Here is a 13,582-nt window from a genome sequence, read left to right on the forward strand (position 1 = left end):
AGTCATGTGTATCCCCCCCCCTTGTCTCTCTCTACATGCCTGATTTCCAGTCTTAAAATTCTTATCTTGCTTTTAAATCTTCTGTGATTTCTGCTATGCTGTAAAAATGCGAACAGGGCACAGTACTCGCTGTACCAAATAAAGATAGTGTCTCTCCTCCTCTCCCTCCTATCGGTATTAATGTTTATATGTCTAAGGACTGTATTAGCCACTTATCTGGACTGTCTCACCCAAGAGCCTGTGTTTCTTTGATTTTCCACAATGACCCACGTTCCTCTCTCCCCCTCCCCTCTAACCCTTTCCAAAGATACTACATCCTGAGACAGACACTTCCACTCCCTAAATATGAACTACAGTCCTTGTTTTTGGCTACCTGACTACATTTGCCCAGTTTACTTGGACTTTTCTTCACAGAGGACTCTGACCAATGCTGGGTTTTTTCCCTCCAGCACGTATGGAGGAGAAAGTACCCCGATCCTTTCCACTGGAGCAGTTACCACTTTGGCTGCCCATCGCCTCCCTCCTGCCAGAGATTACTTTTCTCCCAGATCTGCAAGTGCTATGTGTTTAATTGCCTCTGCCGGCTGGTTCTGTCAGATTGACAGGGATTCATTCAAGTTCTTTTAATAGTAAGCTTTTCTAACCTTGATCTTTTGACAAGAAGCAGGTAAGGGAGGGATGAAACCTGCAGTTCTGTTGGCACATCTGAGGAGGCAGAAATCTCCGGTAGGAGTATCAGGGGCAGCTAAAGGCAACTGGGCTGGCTCAGCCACGGGCAGGGCAAGGCAGCTGGCAGCAGTCTGAGAAACTTTCATTTCCAGGGCACAGGGCTGGAAAGGGGCATATCACTGAGAAATATACCACTGAGGTTTTCTCTTTCCTTTGGATGAAAAGCTTCTATCCCAATTTGATTTTTTTTTTCCTAGTAGCCTTTCTTATGTGTCCACTCTACTGAAACAGTTCATGTTTCTTATACTCTTACGTGAGCTGCAGTTCTCTGAGAGGGTATAGGGGCAGTGTCTGGTTTTTAAAGATAATTCAGAACTTTTGGGTAAGATTTTTTTTCTGCAGGAGCTGAAATGGTAAAGTCCGTTCCAAATCTAGTCAACTGAGATGTGTCTTTGAAATGAGAAAAATCAGGAATGTTTCAGCAAAAATAGATTTCCATCAAATCTGAAATATTTTTGCCAAAACTAAGTGCGAAAGGCAGTTCTGACAATAACCTTCTGTCAGCACTACAGTACTGTGTTGTCTTGGCTTCAGAAGTCTTCCATTCACGTATTTATTGCATATATACTATGAAAATTTACTACCAAAAAAATGGACTAACTCTACAGTTAAAACAAAACATGCATTCACATACTTATATGAGAAGGGGAATTAAAAAAAATATTTAGGTCACTACCTTTGCATATCAGAACCAGAACCAGATGTTATAATTTGAAAAGCCGGAACCAGAGCTACCCGATCATCTCTGCTTCAATATAGTTCAGCAACTGCCAGGGTTCTTTGACAATTATTGTGACTTTATGCAGATATGGCCATTTCCCTCTGTTCTTCTTTCTTATTTTGTAAAAAGGACTCCCTGAAATGTCAGGGAGGTTTAAAACTGTGAAGATGTAAGTGCTGTGGAACTTGGAGTAGGCAGTAAAATAGGTATCATGTTTTCCTACGATCTTTAAACTTCTTTCAGAGAGTGAGGTTTTGTTTGGTTGGTTGTTTGTTTTCTCCACGATAACTATCGTGCTGGTTTTTTTATATTTAACGTTTGTGTAAGCGTTTAGAGATGGGCACAGCAGCAGGCTGTGTGTTGGGTGTAACACGCCGTTCCCTCGTGTTCCGCCGAAGATATTGCTTGACAAAGCGGCAGGTCCGGTTTCAGAAGTGGATGGGAGCAGAGCGACAAGGCTACAGGTGAGCTCTGATACAGGGGCCGGGGCGGGCAGCGCTTACCCCTCCGCTTCAGCGGGCTGCTCACTCCCGGGGGGGAAGCTTTCGGGTGGCGAGAAGCCGGGGCTCCCCAGGACACCTCGGCAAGGGCTCCCCGTCGTCGCCCTGGCAGCGGGGCTCCGCCGGAGCGCGGTGGCGGGGTGCTGCGGGAGCGGGGTGGCGGGGTGCCGCGGGAGCCGGGTGGCGGGGCTCCGCGGGCTGCTCCCGCGCCCCGGGGGCGAGCGGCGGGGCGGCTCGGCAGGCGGGTCGGGGAGAGGGAAGGCGCTGTCCCAAGGAGCGCCGTGCGGGGCTGACAGCGGCACGGCCGCCGCGGCGCGGGGGGATGCCGGACCGAGGATGCTGCGGTTTTCTGAACTTTTGTGCTCTGTGTGCTATCAGCCCTAAGGGGTTTCTTTTTTTTTTTTTCTTTTGTTTTTTTAATGAGGAAAAAAAAAGATTTCTACTTTTGGATTGGTGCTTGTCTTTAGTGGAAAGGTGTGCGTGTGCCTTCAGTAAATGTTGAAGAGGGTTAGTTGCCTGGGAGAATGGTGAGAGTCAGTATCTCTCCAAGCCTACCTTGCAGAGAAAGATGCTGTGGCATTATTTAAGGCAAAGTACTTAGGATGGTGATTTTATAAAGAAGAAAAGAGGAAGGCTGAGAAAAGATTTGTGTGATATGACAGCTATGTTTTAAGTAAGCAATTCAACTTTCTAAAAGAATCATAATTTTCCAACCTGTCCTACTCATTGGAATGAGACAGAATGACCTTTTCTGCCAGTCATTCATTGCCTCACATTTATTGAAGAAGACACAAATATCTTTAATTTGCAGCAGAATTTGAGTCAAAAATGAAACGCAGAGGGTTTTTTTAAAGGTTATTGTGCAGCATAACCATCAAGTATTAAAATCAGGGTTAAAAATCAGATGGGGCTTTGTGTTTAAATACTCTTTCTCCTGACAGTTTGCCTCATTTTCTTGCATTTTGGTATCAGACTCACGTGAAGACAAGCCATACCACGTAAAGAGAAATGTCTTCCCTTAATAGTTTAACTCAAGTTCAATAAACATCCGCTTTGTAATACCAGCTAAGGAGTAGTTAGGGCTTTATGGAAAAATTCTATGGAAGCAATTCTTTTATTGAATTTATATCAGTCTTGCATAGAAATCTCCAAACCAAGCTTCTGCTATGATGTTATCAAAATTCTATGACTCAGTGAAAATGCCATATACTGAGCAACATTTTCAGTATTTTCTAGGTTTCTGTCCTTACATTCCTCCCTTCCCCCCCCCCCCCAAAAGGACCTATCAAAGGGATAGAAGTTTGTCTACACCACAGCGGTTTGTTAATTCAGGGCTATTATTTTGTATAGGAAGTCTTATTAACAATGTGAAAACTTTAATAGTTGTTTGGAAAGTTACAGTTGTTCTCTTAGGTGAGTATTTGTGAAAGCATAAACCCAGATTATCTGCAGTTATCTCTGATACAACCAAGTAGGCAGTAGACTGCACGGGAAGCCAAGGAAAGGCAGAGGGAGTCTGTTGTGAGCAAAGGAGGAACATCCAGAAGGTTTGTTACCTCTCCTAGTGGTAGGCAGTGTATCACATACAAAGACCAAGGAAGATTATATTTGACAAGGAAATGTAATATCACTTAGCTATGACCTGGTCTTGAATTTTTGTCCATCAGATTGGCTATGTGGGGGCAAAGATACAGTGGAGCTGTATGTATAGTGAAACGGGAATATAGAAGAAGCATAAGTAGCAATTCTCCTGGTCCTGTGATAATGTCCCAGTGGGTTAAAATAGCAGGACAAACCCTAAACAGGCCAGAGATTCATGTTTCTACATTCTCATTTAACTTGGTGTCCAGTTCATTGCTGTCCTGGTTTCGGCTGGGACAGAGTTAACTCTCTTCTTAGTAGCTCGTATAGTGCTGTGTTTTGGATTTAGTGGGAGAATGATGCTGATAACACTCTGATGTTTTAGTTGTTGCTAAGTAGCGCTTATCTTAAGCCAAGGACTTTTCAGTTTCCCATGCTCTGCCAGCAAGCAGGTGTGCAAGAAGCTGGGAGGGAGCATAGCCGGGGCAGCTGACCTGAACTAGCCAAAAGGGTATTCCATACCATGGAATGTCATGCCCAGTATATAAACAGGGGGGAGTTGGCCGGGAGGCGTGGATCGCGGCTCGGGAACTAACTGGGCATTGGTCAGCGGGTGGTGAGCAATTGCATTGTGCATGACTGGTTTTTTTCTTCCCCCCCCCTTCCTTTTTTTTGTTATATTCCTTTTCATTACTATTATTATTATTATATTTCATTATTAGTATTGTTAGCATTATATTTTACTTTAGTTATTAAACTGTTCTTATCTCAACCCATGAGTTTTACTTTTTTTTTCCTTTCCTCCTCCTCACCCCACTGGGAGGGGCGAGGGGGAAGCGGCTGCTTGGTGCTTAGTTGCTGACTGGGCTTAAACCACGACAATTGCTCATTCTGAAACTTAGTACTATGTCCAAGTAACGGGAAGTATCCTGTATCCACTCTTATAAAAAGCTGTGTAAACTGTTTAAATATATGTGCTGCTTCAAGGTCTTCAGCCTCAGTGGATGTAGATGGATAACCTAAGCAGTAAAGTCTACCTTGCATTTCCAGCACTGATCTTGTCATCATGGTGCAGATGGGCTTGTTGCATGATGGTGGAAGGGCTTGTCTTAGTGATGCTTTACAGAACTGAGGCAGATATCCTGTGGTCCAAATTTCTTCTTCAGTTCTTGAGCCAAGTAGGTAGATCTCTGTTTAATTACTTTCCTTCTCCTCTGCTCTGCATTTGAACACAGCTACCCTCACCCAATAGTTAGTACACCCCAGCCCCCAGATTGTTTATGAACAATCTCATATATTTTATTTTATTTTGGTTTGGGGTTTTTTTTATTTATTTTATTTCTTACTAGAAATAAGAAACAAAATTGTATCATCACTTGCAAGAAGGGCATGGTTGATATACAGGTAAACTGGTATTTCTCTCACACTTGTGTCAGCAAATTAAATTGACCCATTCCACAGCTGCTATTCACTTTGACTGCTTAAACAATAACTCCTTGCCATGTAATGTATGGCGTGCTGCTCACAGCAAACAGACTGCAAATTTTCCAAGGGAAACATGGTCAGGACACTCTTGTTAACATAGCAGCATCCCAGCATCACCAGAGTCCTAGCATACCCATTCAAACTGATTTATGATACAAGATAAGTTTTGTTTAGGTGGAAGATGACCAGGTTAGACAGTGCTCAGATCATACTTATTTTAAACAATTTGTAGGCAGGTTTTTTAAGGAGCTTTAACAGTGAAATCTTCGCAAATGCCAGAGGAAGCATAAGAAGGGAAGCAATTAAGGTGTTTCAATATTTCAGAAGTAGATAATGAAAAAGGTTAATCAAAAGTAGGATTAATAGCATATTTCAGCACATATCACAGTCATTTCCTTGGACAACAACCTTAGACAAATAACCAATTAACTTTTTTCCACCTTTATTGCCACATCAACAAAAAAGGAAAGATAATTCTTAGCCTTTGTAAAGTCAGAGTTTAGCAATCTCGTCTTGAAATGGATATAGTAAATGTTGTCAGTGTTCTCACTTATTCCCTTGGACAGGTTTCTGAATGGATTCAGAAACCCGGAGGTTTTCTGGATGCCCCACATTCTTATGTAACTGCTTCTAACAAGTTTGCATAAATTTCAAATTTCTGCTCTTGAGTTATGGTCTTCAGACTTGTCAGCTCAGGACTCTTTTCCTTTCCCAAATCTCTCTTCCTCCTTTCTTCTTAATTTGTTCTCTTGTAAGTTTTTTTTTCTGTCGTACTGTGTAAAATAATTTCTTTCCACGACAACAAAAAAGGATTAAAATGTATCAGTCATTTGCAGAATTCATGCCTTTACTGATTGGGATTCAAAACACACTTCAACACTGGAGAAGTAATTTTAGAAAAGGAGTAATTTCGCAGGTGATTATTCCCCAAGCTTTGGCCATATGCTTCAAACCCAGAATAACTATGTTCCATTTCCAGCTTCTCAAAACATGTTGAATATCATTCTCTACCAGCTTATGCACAGCATCCTGCACTTCCCGAAATATGCCTACTTCACACAAGTTACTAAATGACTGACTGTAATTCCTAGCTGAGAAAAATGAATTACTAGAGGAGATCACTCTAACAGCAATAAGCATATGTCCTGGTTTTGGCTAGGACAGAGTTAATTTTCTTCCTAGTAACGGGTATAGTGTGTTTTGGATTTAGTATGAGAATAATGTTGATAACATGCTGATGTTTTAGTTGTTGCTAAGTAGTGCTTAACCTAAGTTAAGGATTTTTCAGTTTCCCATGCTCTGCTAGCAAGCAGGTGTGCAAGAAGCTGGGAGGGAGCATGGCCAGGACAGCTATTACTATTGTTATTATATTTGTATTATTATTATTGTTATTATTAATTTTTTGAGATAAGAACCATTTAATAACTTAAAATATAATAATAACAACAACAACAATAGTAACACAAATACAATAAACAACAATAACACAAATACAATAACAATAGTAATAATTGTAATGAAAAGGAATAGAACAAAAAGAGAGAAATTAGACCCAAGAAAAGACAAGTGATGCACAGTGCAATTGCTCACCACCCACTGACTGATGCCAGAGCAGCAATCCGCCCCTCCCAGCCAACTCCCCCCAGTATATATACTGGGCATGACGTTCCATGGTATGGAATACCCCTTTGGCTAGTTCGGGTCAGCTGCCCCGGCTATGCTCCCTCCCAGCTTCTTGCACACCTGCTTGCTGGCAGAGCAGGAGAAACTGAAAAATTCTTAACTTAGGATAAGCGCTACTTAGCAACAACTAAAACATCAGTGTGTTATCAAAATCATTCTCACACTAAATCCAAAACACACTGTACCAGTTACTAGGAAGAAAATTAACTCTATCCCAGCCAAAACCAGGACAGCATATTTTCCAATGAACACCAAAATATTAGTTCTTATGAGTCCTTTATATTTGAACAAAGAAAACATATCTAAGAGCTCAGCTGGAATCAGTACCTAGTTTTAAATAGATTCTTGCAAGATACTTGTCTAAGATACTGAATGTCAAGAAGTTTGCCCTTATTCCAAACATCCCAAAAACCCTGACTTATAGTGCCATCATAGGTCTTGTTACACTTGCAAGAGTTTGTTTCCTTGCCAGAATTTACAGGAAGAGAGGTACAAGAAAAGAGTTATGCGACTAGATCATTAGGGCCCGTGAGAGGACATCCCTTTGTTTATCTTCACAATGTTGACTATATGGGTTTCACTTTTGTAGTTGAACTTAGGTGTGCTAAGATGTTTTCCTTACTGATTCAGCCTTCCATTTTTGTATGGTAATAACTTGTCAGAGGGAGTGCGGACACAGAACAGATGTATTAAAAACTTGAAGCTTCAGAGAATATATTTTAGCTTTCACATTTTGTCACTGAAAAAAAGTTGATGATACACTTTTGAATAGTCTGTCCTTTCATGCAGGATGTTAATTAAATTATAAGGCTTTTTCTACTCCCCAGCTGAAATTTAAAGGATGATTGATGTCAGTAATTTTGGAGGCAAGTACTAAAATAATGCTCTTTAATAAATCAATGGAAAGAGTTAGAAAAAAAGAAGGACTTATTAGCTTTAAAGCTGGTCTGTTATATCTGACACTCTACTTACAAAACTAAATGGTTATCCTTTTCCCAATTTTTTCATGAAGTGCTGATTTTACCTTTTCAAACAGAAAGAAATATGATTTTTTTATTGGCTGAAAAACTCATCTGCCCTTTTTACAAACAAGATAGCACTTATTTACTTCATAGAAGCTAAGCACTAAACAGGTACAATTTTCTTTTTAGCTCAATGCAGCTTTTTACTATTAAATGACCATTGGATCAATCACTCATTAGGAATGGGAAGCCATACCAATAACAGAACCAATTCTGGGTTTTGCACTTTTTTAATTCTTGAAAAGTATGTGATTTTGCTATAATATATATAACGATCATGCCTCTAATGTATCTTATAAATGCCTTAGTAAGGCATTGTTTCAAGTATATTTGTGAAAAGAAATTGTTTTCACTGTGGTAGCTGGATTTATTTTGTCTTCACCAATATAAATAACTGTGTTTGTGATCACATGTGATTCACTCAGGCTTCATACGGCACAAACGGTACTTCACCATCAAAAGATACTTCCCTATGTCATGGCTTTGCTGTGAAACATAAAGTTTGTAAAGTTCTTGGTGGTCTTTGAGTTAAATGCATTATGCAAATGTAAAAATTACCCCCCAATTTGTACTCAGGGAACATGTTGTTGCAGGTAAGTTTTTTCTCTGTAAACAACAGGAAACTTCAATTTTAAAAAATGTGTTCCTGCATTTTATTTTCATTAATTTTTCCTATTTCTGGTAACCTCCTGGACCCCCTGGTTTCAGCAAGTAAATTAAGCATGTATTACCCACTGCCTTCCTTGTATCTTGAACAGCAGAACCCTGCTACTGTTAATTTGATGCTATTGAAGAGCAGTGACTCGTCATCACTTAGTAAAGACTAAAATCTGGTAAAAGGGAGATTTTATTCTCAAATGCATAAGGGAATTTTATGTTATATAAAGGAATTTTTTACTTCATCCCAGGCTGCAATTTTGTTTTAAGATACTGTATTTACTGAAATAAAGATCAAATTTGCTACAGATGTAAATTTATCTCAAATTGCGATTAAAAATACACAAGTATGATCTGCCTCTCAATTTACTGTTTTTTAAAGTTGGGTGTGGGTGTAACTGCAAGGCAGTATTGTTCTTCTTCAGTGCCTTATCTGAAGCTACTGGACTCTCAGCAGGGCTTACTAAATTATTTTGAGCAGAGTGCCTTTATATACTTGTTCAGATCCTGCCAGCCTGCAGTTGCACTAGGCAAATAAAGCAGAGACCCAGGCTACAGTTGCATAGGTGAACTGGTGGGAAAAAAATGATCTAAGGAACAATATATCATCTTTGCTTGAGGAAATATAGGATTGCATATCTAGACAGTTAAGAATCTTGAAGGTAAAGACTCTGATTTTGTTCAGTGTGTTATGGAAAGCGAGTGTATGGGGTAGAAGACATTGTTTTGCTGCAACAGCTGGAGCTATTGAAGAAATGGACTATATGCATCTACACTAATAGCTTTGTCCTCAGGTATAACTTATAGATGAGAAAACCACAGGTTTCTTGTAGCTTCATGCGTCTCAAAATAGACACACAAGATTAGAGGTGATTTTGAATAAAAAAATTTTAGATCTAACGTTGTCTCATATTTCACATATTCAAGAAATCATAGAACAGGTGAGGTAGGAAGAGACCTCTGCTGATCACTTAGTCAAACATCCTTCCCAAATCAGGGTCTGCTCGAGCAGGTTGCTTGGGGCCACATCCAGTTGTGTTTTTTAACATCTCTAGATATTCAAAGAGATGGAGATATGTGGAGACTCAACAATCTCTCAGGGCAACCTGGGTCCAGGGTTTGACCACCCTCACAGGGAAAATTTCTTTCTTGTGTTCAGGTGGAGTTTCATGTGTTTCAGTTTGTGCCCGTTGCCTCTTGTCCTATCACTGGGCACCACTGAACAGAGTCTGGCTCCCGCGTCTTCACTTCCCTGCAACCAAGTATTTACACGCATTGCTCAGATTCCCCTGAGCCTTCCCTGCTCCAGGCTGAACAACCCCAGCTCTCTCAGCCTCCCATATGCCAGATGCGCCAGTCCCTTCACTAACTTCATGGCCCTCCAGTAAGTCCCTGTCTCTCTTGTAATTGGGAGTCCAGACCCGGACCCAGCACTGCGGATGTGTCACCAGGGCTAAGTAGAGGGGAAGAATCACCTCTGTTGTCCTGCAGTAACGCTCTGCCTAATGCAGCGCTGGATGCCATTGACCTTCTTTGCTGCAAGGGTGCATTGATGGCTTGTGTTCAACTTCTTGTCTACCGGGACCACCCCAGCCAAGAGAAAAAGTGGACAGTGGGCTTTCTGAGAGTAGAATAAACACTGTGATAATAAAATGGTGTATCTTGGATGATTACAAATGTGTTTAAATTATAATGGAGTTATTACATCACAGATTTCATTTTGAAAACATCATCCAGTTCTTTTATGCACGTTCCTGAATGTACAAAATCTTTTGGTGAAAAGTTTTTGTGAAATTCAGATAATCATTAAACAGTAATGTACGGTTAGATACCAGACTTAACTAATGATATTCAAATTATTAGTCCATGAATAATTTATTTTCTCTTGCTACTACAGTCCTAAAGTCACTGAAGAATGAGTGAATTTCAGCCTTCCTTTCAGAATGGTACACGAGGCTTGTTTAACAGATCTTGGAGTGGATGACACCATTACCAGGTGATCGGTGCTGCAGAGACAATCATCCTTCCCTCTCTGATTGGGATTATCTGTTCAACAGGCTTAGCTGGAAATATCCTTATTGTGTTCACAATAATAAGGTATGGAATTGAATACATTGCTCAATAAGATTTATTGCTGAAAAAATAAATAACTGCACTAAGGAAGTGAATTGCCCAGCAAGGACAAGGATAGCAAGTTTTTCATGTTCCATTTAGTCATTGACATTTACTTCTTATTAAAAAAAAATTAAATCATGACTATAGATAGCGGTAATGTATGCCTGCTTAGCCTTTTCTGTTATGAGAAGGCACTTAAGTGCATGATTGACTTAAAACGTATTCAAGGAAACCGAAATACATGCCGCCTTCCCTGGTTTCCATTATAATTGGCAGCAGTCTTCCCACTAGCACACATAAAAGCTAGACTAAACTTTAAACTTTAGTTATGGTACTAGCCAGGCATTACAATGTTTTACAGAATTCTTTTAAGATCCGTTGAAATATAGTCTTTGTCTCCTTTAAAAACTGCACTTCTACCTCAGATTATTTTAATAACAGATCTCCACCTAACTTTTACCCATTTACAGCAGCTTCCTAGAACTCATTGCTGTTTTCCAGCATCACCATACTTCGGGAAACAGGGCCTTAGTGCCAGTAGAGGATTCTCACATGGCAGGAATTAATACCTCAAGATATTTTTGTTGTATACTGAGATCATAAAATTGCTGAAGTTGCTAAATTTTGGGGGGTCATAAAATCTGACCCAGCCATCCTTTATGCAAGAAAATATCTTCTAGCCTCTTAATTTTAACAAGAGATTTATTTTTCTATATAATAAAGAATTTGCTCTCAACTGGCTGATGTTACCACAAACTCTGAATCCATAAGCATGTATCTTGAAAAAGTGGCTTTTATCTGCGGTGCAAATTTAACATAAAGAAATATGCAACATAAGGCTAATATACATTACACTCTACAAGGATTAATAGATGGACTCCACCCCTACATACTGTGCTTTTAAAGGAAAGTTTTCCAAAGGCCAATCTAGGGCTAAGGGTCTGTCAGCCCCTGAGCTTTAGTAAACTTCCCTTGAAACTACCAGAAATCTAATGCCTGTACACTCAAAAACATTGTAGCTCATAATCTGAATGCAGAAGGGAACAAATGTGGAAACAGTATGTCTGAAGTGAACATAATGGCAATATGAATTTTTAAATGTATGAATGAATAGAAAGGAAAAAAGAAATCATTGAGTTTCTAAAAATTAGTTATAGAGTCTCTAAAATAATAGAATGGAAGGAAACTGAGAAGGAACAAAGATTTTTTTTCCCCTGGTGAAAAGCCTTTGTCTAACTTAAATAAAAATATGAGAGACAGAGGGAATAGACACAGACAATGACTTGGAAAAAAAATATAATTTAAACCGTATTTGCTTGAGAAAATTACAAGCATTCAAATTTATGGGCATGAACATTTATACACAGGAAAAGAATTTGGAAATAGTGTATTAAAAAGTTAATGTGGTAGTTATCAACACTAAAAAAGACAGCCACAAACCTCAGATTCTGTAAATGAATGTACATTCAAAATGTAGCTACGTTTTGAAAAATAACCATGTCAAATTCTCACCTTCTACTAAACAGATCTGACTCTACTCAATGGCTCTGCTTCAGAGATGTGTCTTCTCTCTTTATTGAACATATTTTCTCATTCATACATTTTAATTTTGTTAGCATTACAGAATCAATTCTTTTAAGAGAGAAAGAAGCTAGATTCTCTCTAATTAAGTAGAAAGTTATTTACTCTTCAGTAGCAAATGCTTTACTGATGGTAGAACATGATAAAGAAAGAACCTTGGAATTTCAGCTCCCCAATTTCATTTGCAAGTCTGCTAGCTAGGGACAAACATTTCTGAGTGTGAATTAAAATGATATTATCTGCAACTTCCTGGGAGAAAATAACTAAAAGTCCTAGAGAACCTTGCATGTAATATATGCCTATGCAGTGAGATAGTAATGTATGCCTATGCAGTGAGATTTAATTTAAAAACTACTAACTCAATGACTTTTGGCTGGCCCTCCTTGGGTGAATGAATTTCATCCCTAGGGAATAATAGAGGGAGTTGAGATATGTTGTTACTTATTAAAGAGAAAATGGTGAAGAAAATGCTGCAAGAGCTCAGTGGCAGCCAGAAGTACCCAATAATCTTCATCCCAGCAACCTAGAAAAGCTGGTCCTTAAAACTGCAGTTCTGCTAGCAAGTATTTTATGCAAATCTACTGACTTTGGTGGACCAGCTGCTGGGAGAATGGCTATGTTTTTGTGTGGAGGGGGAAAATATGATCCAGACAACCCCAATTAGCTGCAGTAGTCTGACTTTATATTTTTAAGAAAGAGTATGTTACAGAAGAGAAAAGGGAATCAAATACAATTTCAATTATCTGTAAGTATGTCTTTTCAGATTAACTTGATTTTTAATAAGGTAACTAATAGCAAGTGGTAAAAAAGCATTTCCTAAAATAGAGATTGCAAATAAGTGTCACAACACTTATTACTTGCACTCTGAGTCTTCAGCTGGAGAAGGTGTATTTGCAACTGAATGTAGAGTCATCAGCAGAAAATTTTTGAAACCGCTACATACAGCTAGTCTATCCAGATCAGAGATTTTATGTTATCAGATTTTATATGTTATCATGTTGGAAGTTATTAAGTCAGCTAAAGAATAATCTAATGAGTTCAAGAATTATAACATGAGAAAAAAATTAGCTAAAGTGTGGATGGTACTAGGCGATGTTGATAAGAAACAAGTTTCCTGAAAAGATTTTCGGGAGAAAATAGGTTAACGTGGAACTTTCAGGGACTGATCGTGGGGCCAGCCAGATTTCATATTTTCCCTCAGAGACCTCAGGCAAAGTGTAGGAGTGTGTCAATAGTATTCCTAATGACATACGCTGGGTAGATGTGGCTGATGTGAAGGAGTATAAGACTGTCATACAGAAAGAACCAGATAGAGAATAGAGGAGGGACTAGAGCAATAGAAATGCAGTAACATTTAGTAGCACAAAGCCATAGAATTTTTTTCTTATAAATATTTTTTTATAAATAGGAAGCACTGCTGTCAGTTAGAAAACAACAAAGGAAAAACCCCTGGGATTGCTGTTGGCTGTCAATATGCTAAAGTTACGTGAGAAGCACACACAGCTGTA

General features: G+C 39.2%; 1 protein-coding gene across 1 annotated transcript in view; it reads left to right on the forward strand.

Moving 5' to 3' along the window:
- The first annotated feature begins 1,786 nt into the window (after positions 1–1,786).
- MCHR2 (melanin concentrating hormone receptor 2) overlaps positions 1,787–13,582 on the forward strand; it is a 31,247-nt gene continuing 19,451 nt past the window's right edge. Inside the window, 2 exon segments of the mRNA XM_050893963.1 lie at positions 1,787–1,914; positions 10,368–10,475. Of these exon segments, the coding sequence (XP_050749920.1) occupies positions 1,787–1,914; positions 10,368–10,475 (236 nt within the window).

This window comes from Gymnogyps californianus, chromosome 3 (genome assembly GCF_018139145.2).
Source record: "Gymnogyps californianus isolate 813 chromosome 3, ASM1813914v2, whole genome shotgun sequence".
In the NCBI taxonomy this organism is placed as follows: Eukaryota; Metazoa; Chordata; class Aves; order Accipitriformes; family Cathartidae; genus Gymnogyps; species Gymnogyps californianus.